The sequence below is a fragment of the Telmatherina bonti genome, assembly GCF_933228915.1.
Source record: "Telmatherina bonti genome assembly, chromosome: 6".
Taxonomy (NCBI): domain Eukaryota; kingdom Metazoa; phylum Chordata; class Actinopteri; order Atheriniformes; family Telmatherinidae; genus Telmatherina; species Telmatherina bonti.
The window spans coordinates 19,482,063-19,504,040 of NC_136624.1; the positions used below are offsets into that span (position 1 = coordinate 19,482,063).

Below are 21,978 nucleotides of genomic sequence, written 5' to 3' on the forward strand. Positions count from 1 at the left end.
CAAAGTTCCTGGAGTATTAGTTATCTATATTTTTCATAGGATGTTTATTGATGTTCAGCGCAACATGCATGAAGAATGTTCAGTGTTTCTTTCCATCTCTGCAGCCTGTCTGCACAAATGATTTAAAGTAAGAATTATTATTGTTAAACCAAATTAACAATCAGTAAACTACAGCAAGTTACAAAAGACCCTGTGTTGCAAAATGACTCATCACAAAAGAAAACTTACATGAACGGGCATGTAGCTGCAGAGGTGGTGCCTGACAGAAAACAAGTTGATGTGGTAGGACCATAGGATGTTAGAATATGCTTAAGAAGTTTTAACTAAAAAAAAAACCACATCTGTGATTGTATTTTCATATTAATAATAAGAAAAACAAACAAAAAACTCTTGACGGTTAAAATGCTTCATGTTTCTCATGATTAATAGTCTCAAGATTTGTTTAAAACCAAATTTACCCATCACCCAGTGAACAGTTGTATATTGACTTTTGTGAGTCTGAAATTTTGTTTATTGTGAGAAGAAAATCTTTTTAATTGCATCATTACAAGCCGTTTTTGGTTATAGTAGCACAAAATGCTCCACTGTATGTTTTACCAAAGTAAAACTTCCCATTAGAATTTTTTTTACCAACTTTCTTTTAGACTGTTTTAGTATTACCCTGCTGAATATTTTCAGCTTTTCAAAAAAGAAAACACAAGCCATCATGTATGTTTAAAATTCATAACTTTATTCAAAGTAACAAATTCATTTAATTTGCTGTGGTTTTAGTTAAAACATTAAGGTGCTCCTGTCTGTTTGGCATCTACACAAGAACTAATGAGTGAGTTAAACTAAAACTGTGACCGTTTTCCCAGCCGCAGTCTAAACGCGATGACCTGCATTGAAGCTGAATATACATCAATCGTACATTATGTGACACTTATTTGATCTGAATGTATAGCTCACACACAGATGGCATTAAAAATAATGCGGAATTAGAAGCAGCAGATTGGTTCTTGTATATTAATCTGCACTTTCCTGCATCCCTGATTTCCATAAACTTTACAATCAAATCTGATGAGCACAACTTTGGATTTAAAGTCACAGCAAATAACTTTTTAAGTGTGAAAAGGAAAAAAAAAACTGTTTACAAACAACTAAGCCTTGCCAAGTGTAAAAGCTTGCATGCAGATGTTCAATCCAGCTCAGGTCTAAGCAGGGCTGCTGCACTGTCATTAAGTGGCTGAAACCAGGTTTACGTGGCACACACAAATAGTAGACTGGATCATTTCCTATTTTGCTGGCAGGAGTTTTCCAGGATAAAGTAGTGCTAAAGTGGAGGAAAACATAAAGAGAAAAACCAGCAGATGTTTCCCATTAGACTAAGGCCTCTGGCAACATACCAACTAAATTCAAGAAACCATGTGACTTTTTCCACAGTTAGCCGAGCTAATGACAGAGCAACAACCTCCAGATGACTATCCAGCACATATGATCATTCTTATGTGAGATCTTAGTCTGCTTCAAACAAAGTGGTCACTGAATTGTTCTTTTTAAATCTTTTCTGATGGTATGTCTTATCATTTTTTTTCAACTTTTTGAAATTTCTGGTGTATGGATCACAGCATCTTAACACAAGGATCAGCCAGATGTGTGGGGCTGTGCATTTCTCTCAAAGAAAATGTTTCTTTATAAGAAAGAAAACCTGCTTCTTTATAGGAACAAGTGAGTGACTTTGAATCTCCTTCAGCCATGGTATTGATCACAGAAATGATAAAATAAAAAGAAAAAAGGTTGTTTGAAGCAGACAGGCTTCTCCTTGAATGTCAGTCTCAGGACAGTTTCACACAAGCATGCCGGTTTGCTAAAATTTGGTTAAAACATTAGCAAAAGTCTGACCAGATTTAACCCAAATGTTAGTCTCGGTTCAAGATAATCAGATGCATTGTCGTCCAACTAGATTATCTTCCTTCATACACATCGGTAAGGATAACTAACATTTCTGGTCTGTAATATCTCAAGTGTTTGTTTAATTCCCAGTGCTGCTATTGTGTTTTTCCTTTTTTTTTTTTTTTTTTTTTTTGAACATGTAACCTTTATGAAAGGCACAAATGAAACTTTAAAGGTGCATTACGTAACTTTCTGACCTTAAAACTCTGAATTCTGGACTTGTTTAATATGAGCAACATCTTTTATGTGCATTTCTGAGCCGTCGCTGCCCAGCAGTGTCACAACAAGACTTTAAAAAAAAAAAACAGAAAAAACAGAAAAAAACCACAGCACAACTTTTTCATCCAGTACATAATGTGACATTGCCGCAGAGTGTCGTTGTATGCCAGGGGTCACCAGCCCCGGTTCTCGAGAGCCATCATCCTGCAGGTTTTAGTGCTTCCCCGCTGTAACACACTTGACCCAAATCAATGGCTCATTATCAGGCAGGTACAGAAGATGACACACTAAAACCTGCAGGATAGTAGCCCACGAGGACTGGAGTTGGTGATGTCTGCTTTATGCACAGTCACACACTAGCAAACTGATATAAATACACAGGCTATTTTAAAACACCCACCATAGCTGATTCAGCAATTACATGCAAAAAGACATTATCAGAGGAATAAAGAAAAACTAGACAGAGATTGAATCAGAGAAAAGACAAGAGTCAAGATAAAACTGTTTCTTTTTAGCCGGACATAGCTCACAGTACAGGTAGGATGTAAGATGCATGCCCAGTTAGGAGTGGATGGGGAGAAAACTTGCAATAACACAATTGCAATAAAAATTTAAAAAGCACTGTATAGCACTGTGAAGTATATCAGCACTGAAGGATTTCTAAAAAAAACCCTGTGTGAAAATGTCCTGAAACTGCTCATAATGTAAACCGCGACACAACATTCAGATCCCTGTAACTGACAATCATCAACAGTTTTTTTTCTTTGTACATTCACAGTGCGGGTGAGACAGCTTTAATAGCCACCTGCTGAAACGGTCACTCTCTCCCATTTGTGGTTATTTTTGGTTGAACCTAACCACCGTGCTACATCTTCCACTGGTCATGTTTACAGATTGTTGACTTGTCCGTGTAAAATTTTAATAAATCTTTTAAGTTGTATTTGTCTCTTTCATATTTGTCACTTCCATCAGCTGAGATGTGTTTCAGAAGATTAAATGATGTTTCCATCTGTAATTCAACAGTCTTCAGCTTTTACAGTACATATGTATATATATGTGTGTATATATATATGTGTGTATATATATATATATATATATATATATATATATATATATATATGTATATATAAACACACATATACACTAGTACTGTATGAAATGCACATATGTATATGTATGATATTGTTATTAATGCTGTTTGCCATGATGGCTGGTTTGAAAACATTACAGGTAGAATAGCAGATCCTGGAAACAGTTGCAGTGTGAAGGAAATTTCAAGCTATGCTCCTGCCCTACCTTCAAATCATGATTCTCTCAAAACAAATACTTTGTTCCTGTTGTGTTTAATTGCTGCAAACTGTTGTTTGACAAAACCCATGTTCCTCTCACCCTCTGCCTCCTTATTCATATGTGGTTGAGACAGAATAATATTAATTAATGCTCAAAAAAACTTTCATCTTGATCCCAAATTCCTGTCAGGATCCTCCAGCTTAGGACGGCTTATGTTAGGATTCGATTACAGGAAAGAGATGCATTACGAATGAAAGAAAACACAACAAGTCTAATGTGGTTGCAAAGCTAAATTGACAGTATGATCACATCCTTCCATTTTCTAAAAAAAAAAGTGCTTTTATTAAAAAATAAAGGTTATCTGTGTACAATGTCAACAAACTCCAATAAAAAAGGATACAAAAAGTCTGTGGTTGTTCCTTGCTCAGAGCAAAAGTTATTGTGGTCAATCCCTTCAGTTGCAGACGGCAGGACGGTCAGTGGAGGGTCCCAAAAACAGACGCTTTAGGCTTAGCTAAAGCTTATTTAAACCGTCACTGGGAACAGATAGGTGCCCTGTTAGGCTATTCAATCTTCCAAACTTCTGTCCACAGACATCTAAAAAAAATGCCCAAACAAAGGTGCATCATCGATCAAGCATGTCTGGAGGCTTGACTCAAGGCAAATGCGGTGTTTGATAAAAAGAATCTTGAAGACTGACTCCTGTCCAACCCTCCACCCAAAAATGAAAAAGATGAAAATACAAAGCAGGGGTGGCTCAGATTTGGTTTGGTGCCAGAGGACTGACAAATGTGCAGACAATCAGTCATCCCAGCTTGAAGTCAGCTGAGTAACACATGCCAGTCTATTGGCTGGTCTCTGGGACTGCTTGCTGATTTATTAGTAAGTCAGTCGGTAAATCTGAAAGTATGTATCAGACAGCAGGTCTAAACTTCTGTCAGTGGTTCATTACAGATCCTTCAGTCATCAAGTGAGTGGTGGTATCACAGGTATAAACTTATTTTGCCTTCTTTGGCGAGTTGGCGGATGATTTGTGTCTCAAAGTCGGCATTATGGACTCCGGTCTTCCTGAAGGCACCGGCATAGCGGTTCTCTTCCCAATAGTGATGCCAGTTCCCCTGCTGGTCAGCACCATAACCAAACACAGACACCTGAACAAAGACAAAAGGAAATAAAGTACAACATTACATCTCATCACAAAAAGCTACTAAAACATTGGAGACAACAGCTGGACTTGACAATCCAATGATTTTTACCCTTTGATTGCGTCATAAACCAAAGGCTGAAGTAGCACAACTCTGTAAGAAAAGTCACCTCAGACTGTCCCATACATTTCTATAAATGTGGGTTTGTGACACCTTAAACATAGGGAGGTTGTAGAAATATGTGCAAAGCTCAAGAAAAAAACACAAAGAGCTGTGAAAGATAGGGTTAACTACTGTAGATAAAGATAGATAAAGATAAAGATGGTGTTACCACTATCGTTACCACACATAACATATGTGGCAGCAGCTATAAAAAGAAACTACAGTCAGTTCGGAGCACAAGAGCACAGTGAAAGGATGATGTACAGCTACAGATCTGAAGTTCTGAGCTGAAAATAAGCAATTTCCCCCACCTGATCACAGGTGTGCAGAGCAAAGATGATGGCCAGCATGCCGGTGGACGGATAGCGACCATGATGCTCAGTCCAACGATCATGAACATACTTAAAAAATACTGGATTTACCACCAGAACCTGAACAACACACACACACACACACACACACACACACACACACACACACACACACACACACACACACACACACACACACACACACACACACACACACACACAGTTAATCAGAAAAATGAAGAAGTCGGAACAATTGTACAGAAATAAACAAGATGTGAACTAACAGCCAGGATACAAGGCTGGTAGCAGAAAAAGCACTAATGTTGCAATGGGAAGATAAGTTTTTTTTTTTTTTTTTTACCTTATCTTTATCTGCCACCACTCTCTCCTTAACCCTCATGTAGGTCCTAAAAACACAAACTTGCAGTTACTAGTTGTAGAGATTATACAGCAAATGAAATCAACCTCTGTCTATATGCATTTATCTGCATGTGAGGAAACATGTGTAACATAAAGAATATGTTAATATCCTAAATCAGGTAATGTGTCACAGTTTGTGCATGTTGATATTATAGTAGCGACACATGAACGTTTCAAATGACCATAAAATGTCAGGTCTTTTATGGCATACTTTATTTATTAAATATGTATTCATACTTAATTATAATTGTATTTCTTTAATACACACTCTAAACATATTTTTTTTATTTATTTCATATATGAAGTATGGATAAGTCTTACCTACTTCCAAGTTATTATATTTTTGACTGTTTGTTATAAATCTAATTAATCTTAAGTACGTGTACATATGAATGATGAGTCGTACATTTTGATCTGGCCAGTTGACAAAGCGCTGGTGAGCCATTCCAGGTCTCTTAGCTTGAACGGCAGAAGGACGAGACTGACGCCGGGACTCATGTCCACTGCACTCTCCGGGTACAGGAAGTGATGCGTAGTCCGATTACCTACATCTTTTTCAAAACCTTGAGTCACCGCCCGGTTCATCCTAACAGGGAAGAAAAGAAGGAAGGTATGAGAAGTGTGTGCATTTGCATGTGTCTGTATGTATTTTCACAGATTTAGACGCACATACCGAATAACAGAGCTGTGAGAGTCAATTAATTTGCCATGGCCAGACTTACGCAGGTTGCCGGAGTTACCGACAACTGCACATCTACGGCAACGGGAGGGGAGGGGGCTGGTGTCCACTATGGGACGGGGAATGACCTTGAACATCTGTGTCATCACTTCCTCTAACATCTGGTCATTACCAGAGCGCTGAAGACCCTATAAAGCACATGAAATAATGAATCACTGTAAAGAATTTAATGGCTTCTCGTGTTGATGTTAAAGACTGAAATCAACTCAGAACACATGGTCATTTCCTGAACTATAACAGAAGCTGTAAACACAAAAAATACAAGAAAGCTTTCTCTGAATGAATACAGTACAGCTCTACCCAGAAACCTGCAGAGCATATACTGCATATTGTAAACTAAAGCTGTGATGTTTGGAGCATTACCACCCCTCCTCCTTTTAATTTACTAATGGTTTCTGCAGCAGGACTTAATCTATAAATGCAGGAAAAAGACTTGCTCATTTGTCTCCTCATGCAAACTGCTGACGGTTTTGATAAAAAGGACAAATCGGAGATCTTTCAGTTTTCTGAAACTGTCTGAAGACTTTGAAGACATTTTTTATAGTCTTCAAAGAAAAACAAATCTCTGACTTGTGTTTTAGCTAGTTTGTGTTGGCTAATGACTGTAAAGGGATGGGGGGGCTGGGGCTTCAACGGACTGCAACGTTTCTTCTGAAAGATGAGTCAGAACTTTGTGATTACACCCTATTCAAATTTAGCAACTAAAGAAATTACATAAAAAAAAGACAACTTCTTTAGTGGTTTGCTGAACTGCCACAGTACCAAACCTAATTAAGATTAAGCCCAGTTTGATCTCTGATGATGTTTTTCACTGTAGATAGTGATTATTTTAAGTGAGTAGAGGATTCCTGCAGAAAAGCTGCTTCTTATGATAAAAATCTCTGGTTGCTGATTTATGGACTTTATAAGATCATGCAAAGTTAAAACAGCTTCACAAATATGGAGCGCGTGAGCTGCCAGTGGACTGTAAAAATATTTTCATCTTGCAAAATGTTGGAAATAATCCAGTTTAACTTTCTAATTTGAATGTCAAACATTAGACTAAAAGTTCAACTGCAGCATTTACAGAAAATGTGCTGCGGTTTGTTCTTACCAGCCACCAGGCGAGTGCGTCAGGATCAAAGTTGTTGGTGTCTCGGAGTATGGGCTCTTGATCTGGGTCGTAGCGTTGACTAAACCAGTCCCACCCATTCAGGTCTGAAATACAGGACTTTGAGCAACCACACGTCCTGAAAAAGGACAACACAGAGGAGTCAGACATCGGCTGAATAGAGAATAATGTAACACTGAGTCAATGACTTCCAGTGCATCACCTCTGGTCGGACTTCATGTCCTTAACAGCCTGCTCTTCCTCCTCTTCCCACTTGTCCTCATCATCCTCTTCAGTTTCAAACTGGGTGGTACTGGGAGGAGGAGGGGTCAGGACAGCAGGAGGCCTTGTGGGTTTGACCACTGCAAACACAGAGTAGGAGAAAAGTGAATCACGGGGAGGGCTTTCCTGATGACTGATCCGCTATAAACATCAACCAGTGACCTAAAATAACTCTGATTATGATGCAATAACCTGTTGGGAAACATTACGTTTCACAAACCCTCCCACTCCCACAAATGGAAGAGTAAAGGAACATGTTAAGGAACACAGCAGAGGCTATGACCTGGCACACAAACTTGCCAGATCACAATGTGATTGAGCGCGTGCCAGATGAATCAGAACAAGCCGAACTAACATATCTGCTGCCAACACCCCAGTGCCAGACTCCAGAAGACACTGCCAGATGTATCTTTTCCAAGCTCTCACTGGTCAGAGGCATTTTGAAGACCTACACATTATCAGGCCTGCGATTGGCAACTGAATGACCACATTACTTATTCTAATACTGCTTTTTTACCTTATAAGTGTTTAATATTATAAACTTTGCTACCAACACTACTGCTAAAGGTACTTTAACTCTTTAACTACAACAATTAGAAGGTAATAATAAAAGATAATAGTTAGTCAACCTGTTTTATTTTACTATCATCCCAGTATAATCATTACTCCTGTTACATATAACCATAATTTATCTGTCTGTAGTACCAATGCTACTGCTTTTGAAACAACTTTACATGGTTAATGGCTACATTCCTTGGTGCCAAAAGCCTCATTTCCCCCAACAGGTGGAATACGTTTGGTGTGTTTTGCCACCATCTTACCTGTCTCCCTGCTGGGAGGTGTGGCCTGGCTGTCGAGATGGGCTAAGGGCGGTGGCTGGAAATGCCTTCTATGAATGCTGTGGCTTGCAAGCATGAGGAGGAGGACAGCAGCAAACACCACAACAGCACACAGCTTCCGCCTTAGCAACATGGCTGGATGGAAATACAGGGGGGGATACAGCAGGAGGAAGGAAGTATAGTTGAGCTGTCAGTTGACGAGCTATGCCAGCATAGCTGCTGTCATCTGGACATTTTCCTGGGTTCTGTCCTCTCTTTGTTCAGTTTCATTTCCATGAAGCTGAAGCCCAGCGGCGCTCCCTCGCTGATAAGGCCAAGATTTGTTGTGACAGACAGACAGAAAATAGAACAAAAACACTTATTTTAAGCTAATCATAAACAAATATGTTGTGCATCATTAATTTGGATAACAGAACTAACAGAGTCACTACTGTGTAAAAAAAACTCATAAAATACTTCAAGGCTTGTGGCCTTTAGTGCAGTAGTTCTCAAACTTGGGATTGTGAGATAATCTCAGGGGGTTGACAGAGGATTGTAAAAAAAAAAAACAACAAAAAACACACACATAGCCTACATTTATCAAATAAATTTGGGATTTTTTTTTACCAGGGCAGTGTAAATTAAACATAAATGCAGAGATAAATTTGTGAAATTATTGCCTTCGTTTTCAAACACTATAACAAAAAGTTAGAAAACATGTCATGGTAAAAATCTGAATTTGACATTATCTCCCTGCAAGAGCAGCTGATTTTGGGCATATAGGTGCATTGACACGGCGGTGAACCACCAAAAACCATTTTATTCTCCTTATTTATGAAAATTCTTGCATTTTCCAGCCTTTCATTTACAGGATGGCTGCAAGACGACCCATTTGATATGTCACACAATTAATCACTGGCTCGTTGCATCGGGGTCGCTCACACCAATTCATGTTGTTTTGGGGGTCATCATGGCTCAAATGTTTGAAAACCACTGCCTTAGTGTACTGCTAAATACAAATGTGCATTCATAGATTATTCATTATAGACATCTGTGTAAAGCAGATTTAGCTGGATAAACAGATTTTTATATAATGATCTGTAACTATGTAAGAGGAAACAACTCTGAATCAGAAGAACTGTCAACCATAAATATTTTCTAATAACAGCAACCATAAATCATGTTTGCATTTTTATAACCTCTCCATAACCAAAAACATAAAAGCCGTTTATCAACCGGACTGTTTGTAAGAATGATGATGATGATGATGACAGAAAGGTGATGTCATTGTATGCAGCAACCAACAAACACACCGGCCTTTACCTTGTAAAATACAAGAAGGAAAACAGAGCCCCAGCTCTTGATCTTTAGTGAAGAATGAAGTCACTCTTTTCTTTTTCCTCCTCCTCCTCCTTCTCCTCCTCTTCCTCCACATCACCTCCCTTTTGCTCCTGCAGGAATGTCTCCCTGCAGACAAACTCAGTCTCTGAATACCAATCAGATCTGGATTTGGTTCAGCTTCTCTCATGTCAGATCTCCTGTCTGCTTCAATGTTTCTCCCTTACTGTGTGTGTGTGTGTGTGTGTGTATGTGTGTGTGTGTGTGTGTGTGCGTGTGTGTATTTGTAGCTTGGCATGTCAGCTATATTGTATGTGTGTTTCTTCCTTAAAATTGTGTGACTGCGTATGACACTTCAGTCCACAATATGTGTTTTAAATGGTCAAATATCCACACAAAGCCAGCCAGTCGTATTTTCATCACTTCATGGGGATTTACAGTGACTTACATCAATTTCCTAAAAGCTTGCCATAACCATCAACATAACCACTACTTGTCTAATCCTTATGCAAGCCCGAACAGAATTTACCTAAAACAATCATTAACATTTTCAGAACTTCTCCCAAGAAGTGAGATGAAATCCTCTCATTGTGACTGAATGAACAAGTCTATGTTCCAAAAACATGAGGGTTACAAGTGTACAAATACAGTTCTAATAATAAACACTTTATCACCACTACAGCTCCCACATAACATTACAGTGTTAGTTATAAGTTCCAAGCAAACCATAACAGTGTTTTTTTTTTTTCTTCTTCACTGATATGATTCATTGGTTCTTTGAAATCCTTTGGTTTCTGACTCATTTTGATGGAGTGGTGACATTTATTATTTATATTCCTGGAGCTTTCATTGTCCAGCAGTGTCCTGAGGCTGGGAAATCACACTTCACAACTTGCTATCCCCATCCCTGAGCATCACTTTCCTGCAGCATTGCACTTTTTAAAGCATCACTGGACATTAACACACTTTCTGTTCAGACTGAAAGAAGAAACAGAGCAAGAAATAAGAATGAACATCGGACTGAGGTTTACTGACTGGAGAGAGCTCAGGAATACAGACAGGCTGTGAAATGGATGCCGGATTTGCCGTCACTAGTGGGTGCCTCATTTAAAAAAATCTGACAAAATTTAGTATCACTTCTTTAAGTAAAGGGGTCTGATTTCCACCTTTAAATAATTGTGATGGCTGCTTTGCTACAGAGTTGGGACTTGTTACATATCTCTTACTTAACCATTAATATGACCATGGCAATTTAAAGTGTAACAATATTAAAGAAAATAAACACTATACTTATATAATACTTAAAATGAAAAAGAGAATATTTATTGGTTGTTTTTTTTTTACATCAATGCAAGAACTAGTTCACAAGAAAATAAAATCAGATCATTCTCAGTTTGACAAAATCTGTAATTCTATAGGTGGATAACAAGGTAAAAAAGGTAATAAGGCTTCATGCAAAACCTAAGTTCCTGAATTTAGCACGTGCTATCATGTTAAAACAGCTATTGACTGCGTGTCATATTGACTGTGCAAACATGTCCTGGTACAAAGGCCTTTAACACAAAAGCAGCTCAGAGAGAATTACTCAGCATGATATTTGCCTGGTCCTGAATGTCTAAAAGTCCACACAGAAAGAAGGGGACACACCAGTGTATTACATTAAAAAAAAACTGGAGAGGAAAATTTGGTAATAATCAACATTAATAATTTAACTTTCATAAAGTACAATTTCATAACAGTAATCACATGTCTGTTTGGAGGGTGAATAATGGTTTTTGAATATGTTACTGACATGAACCTCTGCCACCAGAATGATCAGGGCAATTGATAAACAACTAGCAAATGTTTTGCTCTTTTATAAAGTCAGCTTAAACTAAATACATAATTTTTAACCAATTAAGCAGAACACATATCTTAAAAATGCCTTCTCAGAATTTATTAATCAATCAATCCACTTTACCGTCATTACACTGTACAACAAACTCATGTAGCAGCTCTCGTGTTAAATTAAAGAGACACCAAGCAACACGATAAGAACATACGATACTGACTAAATAAAATAATACGTAAACAATATATTTCAGACATAAAATGTAACATTCAATCAATCAGGTAAATATGATAATGACTTTTGGTGACATTGCGTATCATGATATCTGCCTTTAAATCTGCAACCTTGGACGCTCAATGCAGCCAATCACACATGGTGGAATTCTCCTGTATTAACAGCATCAGTAAATCTCACTAACCATGAGTTTAATGAACAGATCATCAAGGTTCCAGCTAAATTAAGCAGTTTTAATCAGATCACTTGGTCAGGTTGTATAAATTTAGAAACAACTGCAAAGAACAGGTCAAACTGTGAATTCAGTCAAGACAGGTTTAATTTAAAGCACCGTCAGGATGAAGAGGAAAACAGCCTGGAAGGCATTCCCTTTCATTGTATTAGCCTCATTGTAAATAAACCTGCTGTTAATCACATCAGATTGCCTTTTTTTCTCTGTGATGAGCCGCGCCATTTACAGAACAACCTTTAAAAGCTTAAATTAGATCCTGAATCTTGCTTAGAAGCAGCAGGTTGGACTGAAAACCGAAACTTTCTTGTTTTGGTAGTCAAGAGAAAAGAAAAAAGGTTCCAAATATGACTGAAATTATTGGCTCATGCAAAAGACAAGAGAAAGTAACTTATACCAGAGAGAAGAACAATTAAATAGAGACACTTCAATAAATCCTGAATGTGCAGCTGTGCTCCAAGTATTAACTGGTATGATATGTACTAGGAGTGTGACGATATGCCTTTGTCCCAATTCGATTTAAATTGCGATTCTTACAATTCTCCGATATTGCGAATTTTTGTCGATTAAAAACAAAAAAATGTATAAAACTTTTTTCTTTATCATTTTTCTTCATTTCAATGAGGAAAAAACAACGCAGTCGCCAGACCATCCTTCTGCTGCTATAATGCCCAAGAAAACAAGTATAAAGATCAATTAAAAACAATAAAAATGACAAAAATTTGACAGTGCATTCATTTTATTCAGTTGAGAAAAAAAGAAAGTTTTTTTAAACAAAAAAAAAAAGATTTTAAAATTGTGAAGAAAAAAAAATCCCGATTTCCGAATTTTCTATTCGATTTTCCCACCCCTAATATGTACAGATATTCAGCTTAACAATAAGAACATTTGAGTTTTTGGATAATTTCATCCTGTCTTTTTCCGAATAAATTACAAATTTCTAAATACAGACACAAAATGTTTGGTCCAGTTTTAGTTTGTACTCATTAAATACACAATGAAATGTCATGAAACAATCTTTTCTCATCCATAAAATACGCTATTGCTTTCTCTGCTTGGAACCTTGTCTATGCACATGTGCTACAGCTTACTGGAAACCTGGTTGGCTGTATTAAGGCAGAAAAAACTCTACATCAGAGCCTGAAAACCCGACCAGCAAATAGAGTTAAAAGGACAACTGGTGTTTAACGATTATCAGCTGAGTTACAGTCTGTATGTTATTTTAGGGTTTGCAGGGAGGGGGTTGGGGCAACAGGGTGAGAGGTCACATGGTTTCCTGTGCTGGAAAACTTGTGACAACACTTCTTCCTGTCTCCTTCTGTCTTTCTTTGTAGACTTTGCTCTCTGCTTTGATACCAAGACGGAAAGCAGCTGCTCTGCTGATGAAGAATGCAGACCAGCTGGATAATTGTGACACCAAATTGGTAAGATGGGTTCTCAGAGTGTCAAACTGATAAACACTAAAAGCTATGTCACTCAGCTTTATGTGTTGTCCACTTTTTTCGCTATTTTTTCAGTATTTTAGGGATTTCTGTATTTCAGAATGGACAAGTAATTGTAGGGACCTGGAAAGTTTCACAGGATTGTTATTATGGGAGAACATGACAGGAACTATAGGTAAATAAACTAAAGAAAGAAGCAGAAAAAACAAGCCAATATCTCCTTGAATTTCTAGAACTCCAAATATTTTAATAACATGTTTTAAAATGCTTAGTTAAATCAAATGGAAAACCAAATCAGGGAAAATCCAATCCAAGTGAAAATAGAAAATGCAACAACAAATAGAGGCCAGCTCTTTCTTTAAAAGAAACAGGGGTTTACAGGGGCCTTTCTGTGTGGTGTTTGCGTGTTCTTCCTATGTATGCGTGGATTCTCTTGGGGCACTTCTTCCAACCCACAAGACAGGCATGTTAGGTAACATGCTATGGTTAATTGATCACATGTAAGATGCTTTGGTTAAAAGTGTCTGCAAACTGACTGCTGAATAGAATATTATTCATTCAGGATTTGTTGGTCCTTTCCACAAGAACTACACTTTGTCTTAGGTCCTTAAATCAGAACATGCTCTGAAGCTCCATGTTGTATCTAAGTAAACAAAAACAAAGTTAACTTATTTCCTTTTGCCCAGTGACCATGAATTCTCAGGTGGAAACACAGCTAGAGGAACTACAGGTATTAAATAGTTGCTAACAGACTGATTTGTTGTAGATTAATAATTTTATCTGTTTATTAACTGATAGAAATGAACCAACAGGCTTGTAATAGAAACCACTCTTTATTTATGATTCATTGTGTGATAGGCTACTACAAATCTACTAATTTACGTACAAAGTAAGTAACAGATCAGCATAAGTGAAAGGAGATCTGTGAATGCGGCAAAAAAAGCTCAACTCTTGTGAACTTAAGGTATTATTTTATTCAGATTGTCCAACTAATTTTAAGGAAGAAGGGGAAAAAAAAGTCAGTTTCAGTCCTGCAGCTTCTTCTGTGCATTTGTGTTGGCTTGGCAGTCTCTGCAAAAAGCCATTAACGTGGTGGCCATGGCACTTCATCCAACATTTTGCATCAAGCAGAAATTTGATTCTCACTATGCTGCTGGCCATTAGCAAAGTTAGCTGATAGCACTGACCTTTGATGGAAGACAGATCCAAAGTCCAGAAAATGCACAAGTGTATGGGTTCAGTAACTGTGTAGCACCCTCTGGATTTATTTAACTTCCTGTTATCTGAAAAGAAACTGCTCCACAAAATGTATGCACCTGTATTGCAAATCTGTTTGAAATTGTGTGTTTTACATCAGTGACTCTGATGTGTCAAGTGGAAATATGTTCAGCTCAGAGAAGTTAATGTGTGTTAAAAAAATAAGCAAATAAATAATAATAACAAAAAAAAAACAAAACAAAACAAAAACCTTACTATCTTTGAGAGGACACATACTAACATAATGTGTTGACCTGCACCATAGCTGTGAACCCAGCATCATGGTTTCTGTTCACAACTGGGGTCTGCTGTGCCAAGTATTTGAGGCATGCACATTAAATCAATAAACAGTTTCAAAGCCTGTCTGATAGGTGGATTAACTGTAAACCTCCTCAAAATCATCATCCATTTTGTTAAAATCATTCTGCTTGCCATCTTTTTTACTTTGTATTGTAAAACTGAGTTTGGACTGAAGACTGTGCGAAGCTGACACACAAAAGACAGTTTGTGAGGGCTTGGACCACAAAAGAGTCCTGGATTTGGTTCATTCAGTAAAATTTGGCCAAAAGTAAAAAGATAAATAAGGAAAAAATATCCACATCAACAAGGGCTGTATGATAGGAAAAACATACAATATTATTCCTAACTGTCCAGAAGGATCCTGCACTACAAAAGAACTTGATCTTCGTGGAATGCCGGCCTCTATTTGTGGAAAAACAAAAAAAACAAAAACAAGAAACCTATTATTAGCAGTCCAAGAAATGCTAAAATTAATGTGATAGTGGTGAATTTTCAGTATGTTTTAGCTCTAAGTCCAAACTCTCAAGCAGTTTTGCAAACTGAGGTCCCCATAAAGCAAAGATGCTTTAGCAACACACAATAACAAATATTTTACAGCTGACCTGAAAACAAAATCTTAAATGTCTATTGATCTCCCAGTAAACAATGACATTTTTACTGGATATTATCATTATCCTCATGGTTTGTCTGTAAACTATATAAAATATTACCTATTTCCACTCCCTTCAGATTTTCTTTGTGTCTCTCAGTCAAGGATAAAATTGTTCAGACCTCCAAAAGTAATCTGTGATTCTAGGACATAGAAATGGCATGGACTAGAAGCAGACAGCCAGTCTGTAACAATCCATTTAAAGCTGTAGTTCAGCTTTAGTACTGGCTCTATAATTACATCTGACTCAGACCACACAACCTGCTTCTCTAAATATAATTATGTGAAGTGTTTTAGAGTCCGGTTTCAGACACACACACGTCAAACGCAGGACCTTTACATACACACTCAATAAGTCTTCAAAGAATACTATAAACACTCTCAAACAGCTAAGAAGTGTTTGATGTGATACCAGAAATAGGATTTTCACACAACCTACTATAACAATAGTGTTTCACTGGCATAATATCTGATGAGGTTAAACAAAATACATGAAGTACTCATTACTAAGAACTAGAGTTGTGACGAAATGCTTTCACTGTGATTCCAATTAAATTGCGATTCTCACAATTCTTTGATATTGCTCATTTTTGTAGACTAAAAACAAAAATATGCGAAACTTTTTTTGCTCGTCATTTTCTTGATATCAATAAGGAAAAAAACAACACAGTAGCCAGACCATTATTCTGCTGCTATAATGCCCAAGAAGACAAGTGAAAAGATCAATAAAAACCCTAAAAATGACAAAAAAAATAATAAATTATTTTTATTTTTTAATGATTTTTTACAAATAAAAATTTGACTTTAAAATTGTGAAGCAAAAAATCCAGATATTCAATTTTTTTTTTTATTCCCCACCCCTACTAAGAACTCAGAAAGTACCACAAGTACATACAGGAGTTATTAAAGACAAATTCAAGCCCAGTGAAGTCAGATATATTCATCGAAGTGCAACATAAACATTGTTAATGTATCAGAAATATATTTTGCAGCAATAAAGAATGCTTCAAAGTAAGGGACTGCACAAGCTAATGTGTATCATAGCAGTTATAAATATAAAAAGCACAGGCTTAACAGATTTACTGATACAGAAACACTCTTGATTATTTAGATTTTCAGAAATAAGTATAATCAATAACTGCGCACAGCACAATGCAAAACATTTTGCACCTGATTTTGTGTTTTGTATTGCCGTTAATGGTAGAAAGCACGGAATTTCTAAAGCCACACAACAAAGCACGTCAGCATGTTTTACAGAAAGACTAATACATTTCTTCTGAAGTAGACGTTTAAAAGGCAAAAGGGAAGGAAAAGCATTTCATTGAGGGCTCAGATCTCACTTTTCCCATTCATTTCCAATTAAGGCCACCATTGCCCACAAAAACCACTACATGAGAAAACCCTAAAGTAACAGTGTCCTCGGATTGTAAAAGTTATTTGACCTTTAGGGATCATTACAGTTGTCTTACGTTTTCAAACAAAGGTTAGCAGGAATGGCAAAAGTTTAGATGGGCTTTCATTTCACAAACTATTTTACAAATCATCACTACATCGACACTGAATATTGTAAGAAGAATTAGATTCCACACTTCCTTTTCTGCTGCTTTTTACACACGCACCCTGCCGTGAGAGGTTCTCGCTGTAAAATACTCAGAAGACATAATGGAAAAGTAAATAAACATAAAACTGCACAGAAGTCAGGGGTTTGTATACATAACATAAAATTGTGCAAGTGGGGAGTAACATACAGACCAGCAGATAAAGAGTAAGAGGATGCACAGAAAGTTATTTTCTGTCCAAATTTAACATTTCCTACAAAGGTTCCACCAGAATATTTTTTTAAAGTAACAAGGCTCCACTGTATTAGCAGAAACAGCTAAAATAAATAAATAAATGACTCCTAGAAAACAGCTTGCAGGATTACTGGAGAGGCAAAATGAAATCTCCATTTGACTGCAACAGGGAAAAAACAGTCTACAACGGATAACCACACCTCACAATGTACAACATCAACAAGGGAAAGTTGAGGGTTTTGCAATGACTGTCAGTCTCTGACCTCAGATGACCTGAGAATCTCACAGAAATAGCAGCTTTTAGAACAGAAGAATGGGAGAAAATCCCCCAAACAGGAGCTGTAAGGCTCTCAGCTGGCCACAAAAGCATTACAAGCTGTGGAAGTTGTCAAATGGGGTGTTATTAAGTATCGACAGCGAAGACTGACCAAAGTTTCCTTTCAGAGGCCTTAAACACAGAAGTTTTGACCCAGTATGCATATTTCTGCAGGTCAACGTATGTAAAAATAAACAGCAGTCCATTTAAAGTGATGCTAAAATGCCTTAATAACCTCTTGCTAACTAAAAGGTAATAAACTCCTTTATAAGAGTGTCAGATGAACTTCCAGATTGTTATATTGCAGAATCACCAAGACAAAATGACAAAGTACAACACTGAAAGTTATAAAGAGTCAATAAAATAACTACAAACTACCCTCAATGGTTATTACAAGATTTACATTGGAGCAAATAATACAGTGCACATAAAGTCCAAACTGACCCTAAAGTGAGCAAAAGATTGGAAAACTGTTGTATGGATATGTTGTGAAAGGCCCTCTTGCTCAATTTCCTCCTATGTGAAATGAGAACTTCCTCCAAAAGATAAAAATAATAAAAGTAAAACAGACGCAACCCCTAGAAAGAGTCCGGTCCAAGGTGCTGAAGATGTCTCATGACAACATAACAAGTAAAAATCATCATAAAAGTTAATTATCATCTTGTTTTAATCCACTATGAGTCTAATGTATACATTATTTCGGTTGTATGTTACCTATTAATGTACGTAAGCTACAAAGTATCTCAGCTAAGACTGTGAGCAACGCTGTCAGCCAGTAAGGCTAGAGAAACCAGACCATATTTTCCAATTTATCATCCCAGACACTGACGCGCATTTTTCTCCATGCAACGGCGAAGAACACCCGAAGTTTCCTCTTTTAGTACAAATGCACACACACACACACACACACACACACACACACACACACACACACACACACACACACACACACACACACATTGGGTAAAACATGAAAACTACCTAAATTTACCACAAAATAAATACGTTGCTTAATAGGAAAGTAATGCTGATGTTGTGTTTAAAAGGATCTCTCGGCATCATGCACACCTAATATCTTATGATATAAAATAATATATCATAGACAGAATGCTGAACAAATGGAAATGGGGGGGTTTTCAACTGTTTACTGATCTCTGACGGTAAAACACAAAGTTCCCACCAGCTAACGGGTTTTATAAAGAAACTTGTGGGCTATGAGACCAAGTCTGGATGCATTTTGTCCTCCCGCAGCCTCTTCCCCAGTCTCCCCATTTTCCATCGTCATTTTCTCCATTTTTAGGCCGCACAGATACGTAAAATTACCAGTTAATACAGTAGAAGGGATGCCCTGAGCAACAACAAGCCGCGATAAAAATCTAAAAGTTTGCGAAACTTTGCGAAGTTGCTCGCTCGAGTCTTCGCCGTTCACTGCGGCATACACACACTACACACACACGCACTTTCACACACAGACAAGTACCCGGGTCCAGACGTACTCCGATCCCGTAAGCAGGCTGTACAATCGCACCAAATTCCGTTAAGAACATAAAAGATGAAAGCCTTACATGAGTCAGCAGCAGCAGGACCTGGGTGGGGGATTTCTCCGTTTCTTTGTGAAGCTGCTGCGCCGTGAGCATTATGATGCAGCAATAAGCCCCGCCCACCGCAAGGGTGGGGGCGGGGTAGAAGATTTCATTTTATTTTATTGTATTCAAACTGTTTTTAAAATCTTATTTATTTATTTTAACAATATTTGTTTTAATTTGTGTGCCAAATTGATCTATTTATGCATTTTAGATAAAAAAAAAATCAAATAAGAAAAATAAAATGAAATAAAATAAACATTTTGCTAAACATCATAATTCTGATTTTAAATTGCAACTGGTTGATGTAGTTTTTCCTTGTGCCTTTTCCTCTCAGTTTGACTTGTTCATGTGTGGGTATTTAGTGTAATTTGTTATTTAAAATTAGGGTGGTGTGCATCACATATTTTTTTAAAAGTATCTTTAGGTTGTATCAGTGAGGGGTTTTCATTGGGAATTTTCCAAGTTAATGTATTTTTGTCTAAGCCTTATATAATCCGCTGTGGATAAATTAAAGTCATTTTATTTACTTCTACTAAATAATTGCCTAATGAACTAATGTTTCCTCAATGAGTGGCCAATATTCTGCGGAGGGATTTTTTACCATTCTTACTGACTTTCCATGCAGGTTGCATGCCATACATTAGAAGAGATGATATTTAATCTCAAGGATGCATACAAGATTTAAGAGTGAAAGCATATTACACTTCAGGGTATTTGGAAGATTATCAAGCCAGAAGGAGGAATCAAGGACTGATGCATGTAATCTCATATAATCCCATATATAGTCACAAGGATGCAAAAATGGGAAACAATACAGAGACTACTGCACAAATATTTGTTGTTGTATTGGTAACACTGTTTGAGGTCAAAACTTGAAGAAAGACTTTAAACCATATTCGGTGTAAGAATTGTTTAAAATAGGCTGTGTAATTCAGTGAGAACTGTCTTTTACTGTAAGCGCTAATACCTCTAGGTGAAATTATATGTGAAGACTTTAAAGGGCTGAAATGACTAAATATATACTTCATTGTTTCTTGCCTGCTGTTATCAGGGGCATAGATATTGTTAGGAACATAAAAGCTGATCTCAGAGGTCACTGCACTTTTATATATTTTTAACATTAACTCATTTAAAGTGGACAAAAAATCTGAACAAAAACTTGAATAATAGTTTATGATCAAAATATTCCCTTGATTTTTTTTCCATATTGAATACAAGATTATTTTCATTAATGCTTTTGGTCATGTCATGAGTTAAAGACACAATGAAGTTTGACTCATTTACTAAAGTGCAAAGATAAATATCACAGAAATGTTCTTCAATTACAGTACAAGAAAATCCAGTTGACCAACTAGCAGAAGCAGCATCAAATAATGCACCAGTTTACAGGATGTGTAGATGCTCGTGGTTTTTGCATTCAGAGTAAAGCTTTGCATCCAGATTAACTGAAAGTAGCAACTGCTAGAAATAAAGTCAGGCAGAGCAGCGAGATGCTGTTGTATATAATGAAAGACAGCAGAGACTTAGCTCAGGTTTTAACCTTCCTTTTGTTCCCTTTGTGTGAAAATGATTTTATAACATATTCTACTTTGCTGCAATCTTCCCTACATTTTTTAATAAATCACTTTGACACAATAAGTGGTCTTTTTTTCAAATCCTTACATTGCAAAATGAAAACTATCACAACATGTGTCACAATATGAACTTTGTTTCACTTATTATATTTTGGTCTTCATTATACAAGAGAAAGCACACACATTTCAAGACCAGAACCTGCAGTAAATGCACATTTTATAAAACAAACAAGCAAACAAAAAACAGTCTCCAGTATTCAACCGTCTACAAAAAAAAGAAAAAAGAAAAAAAGATAACACATAGGCTGAAGTGAAAGCATATTGGACTTATTGAGCTATTATTATGGGAAAGAACATTTCTGCCTGTCTGGTCTGCCACTTTGTCCAATCATGTTTCTGCATGGCAGGAACAATTCTTCAATGGTGTTGAAGGATGGGGTGTTAGGGGGAAAAGGAAAATGATACCATCCTGGGATGAGCTGTGGACTGCTCTGTGACTGAGAGCAGACAGTGAAAAACCTCATTGTCCAAGAGGACTGGCACAAAGCTTTCACAAAGATTGTTGGGAAATAAAAACAGGCGGTCCAAGTTGTGAGTTGCAGCTCTTTCCCTCTATGTGACATCGAGTCGTAGGCTTTCATTTATCATGTGAAAAGATCATTCTGCATGGTGGTCAGCAGTTCTGTCAACCAGCAGCTGGTCTTTGGCTTCCTCTGGTATTTTTTACAATGCCCTTCTGTACCTTTGTCATGTATTGATCCATGTGTCCACTTATCTTAGCCATTGCAATTCCTGACAGGATTTTCTATGTCATGGAGACACAGGTTATTGGGACTGTTCTCCTCTGGGGATATTTCAGTATCAGGACTTTGGCCCTAGTCAGCCATTCAGGGTGGATCCCATCTCTCAGCAGTTGGTTCATTTTGTGATGCTAGCGGTTTCTTATTAAACCCTAACTGATGCAGTGAGAAGTTTTTCATTTCCTAAACAACCATGCTATAAGACACATCCTGTGCGTGTG

General features: G+C 37.2%; 1 protein-coding gene across 1 annotated transcript; it reads right to left on the reverse strand.

The window, feature by feature from the left end:
- Positions 1-709: 709 nt before the first annotated feature.
- On the reverse strand, positions 710-19,408 carry st3gal8 (ST3 beta-galactoside alpha-2,3-sialyltransferase 8). Its single transcript, XM_079241880.1, has 9 exons — positions 19,363-19,408; positions 8,412-8,733; positions 7,532-7,670; positions 7,312-7,447; positions 6,153-6,346; positions 5,886-6,065; positions 5,421-5,466; positions 5,060-5,179; positions 710-4,592 (listed from the first exon to the last, which is right to left on the reverse strand). The coding sequence occupies exons 2-9, from the start codon at positions 8,560-8,562 to the stop codon at positions 4,425-4,427; spliced, it is 1,134 nt and encodes a 377-aa protein (XP_079098006.1). The 5' UTR covers positions 8,563-8,733; positions 19,363-19,408; the 3' UTR covers positions 710-4,424.
- Positions 19,409-21,978: the final 2,570 nt, after the last annotated feature.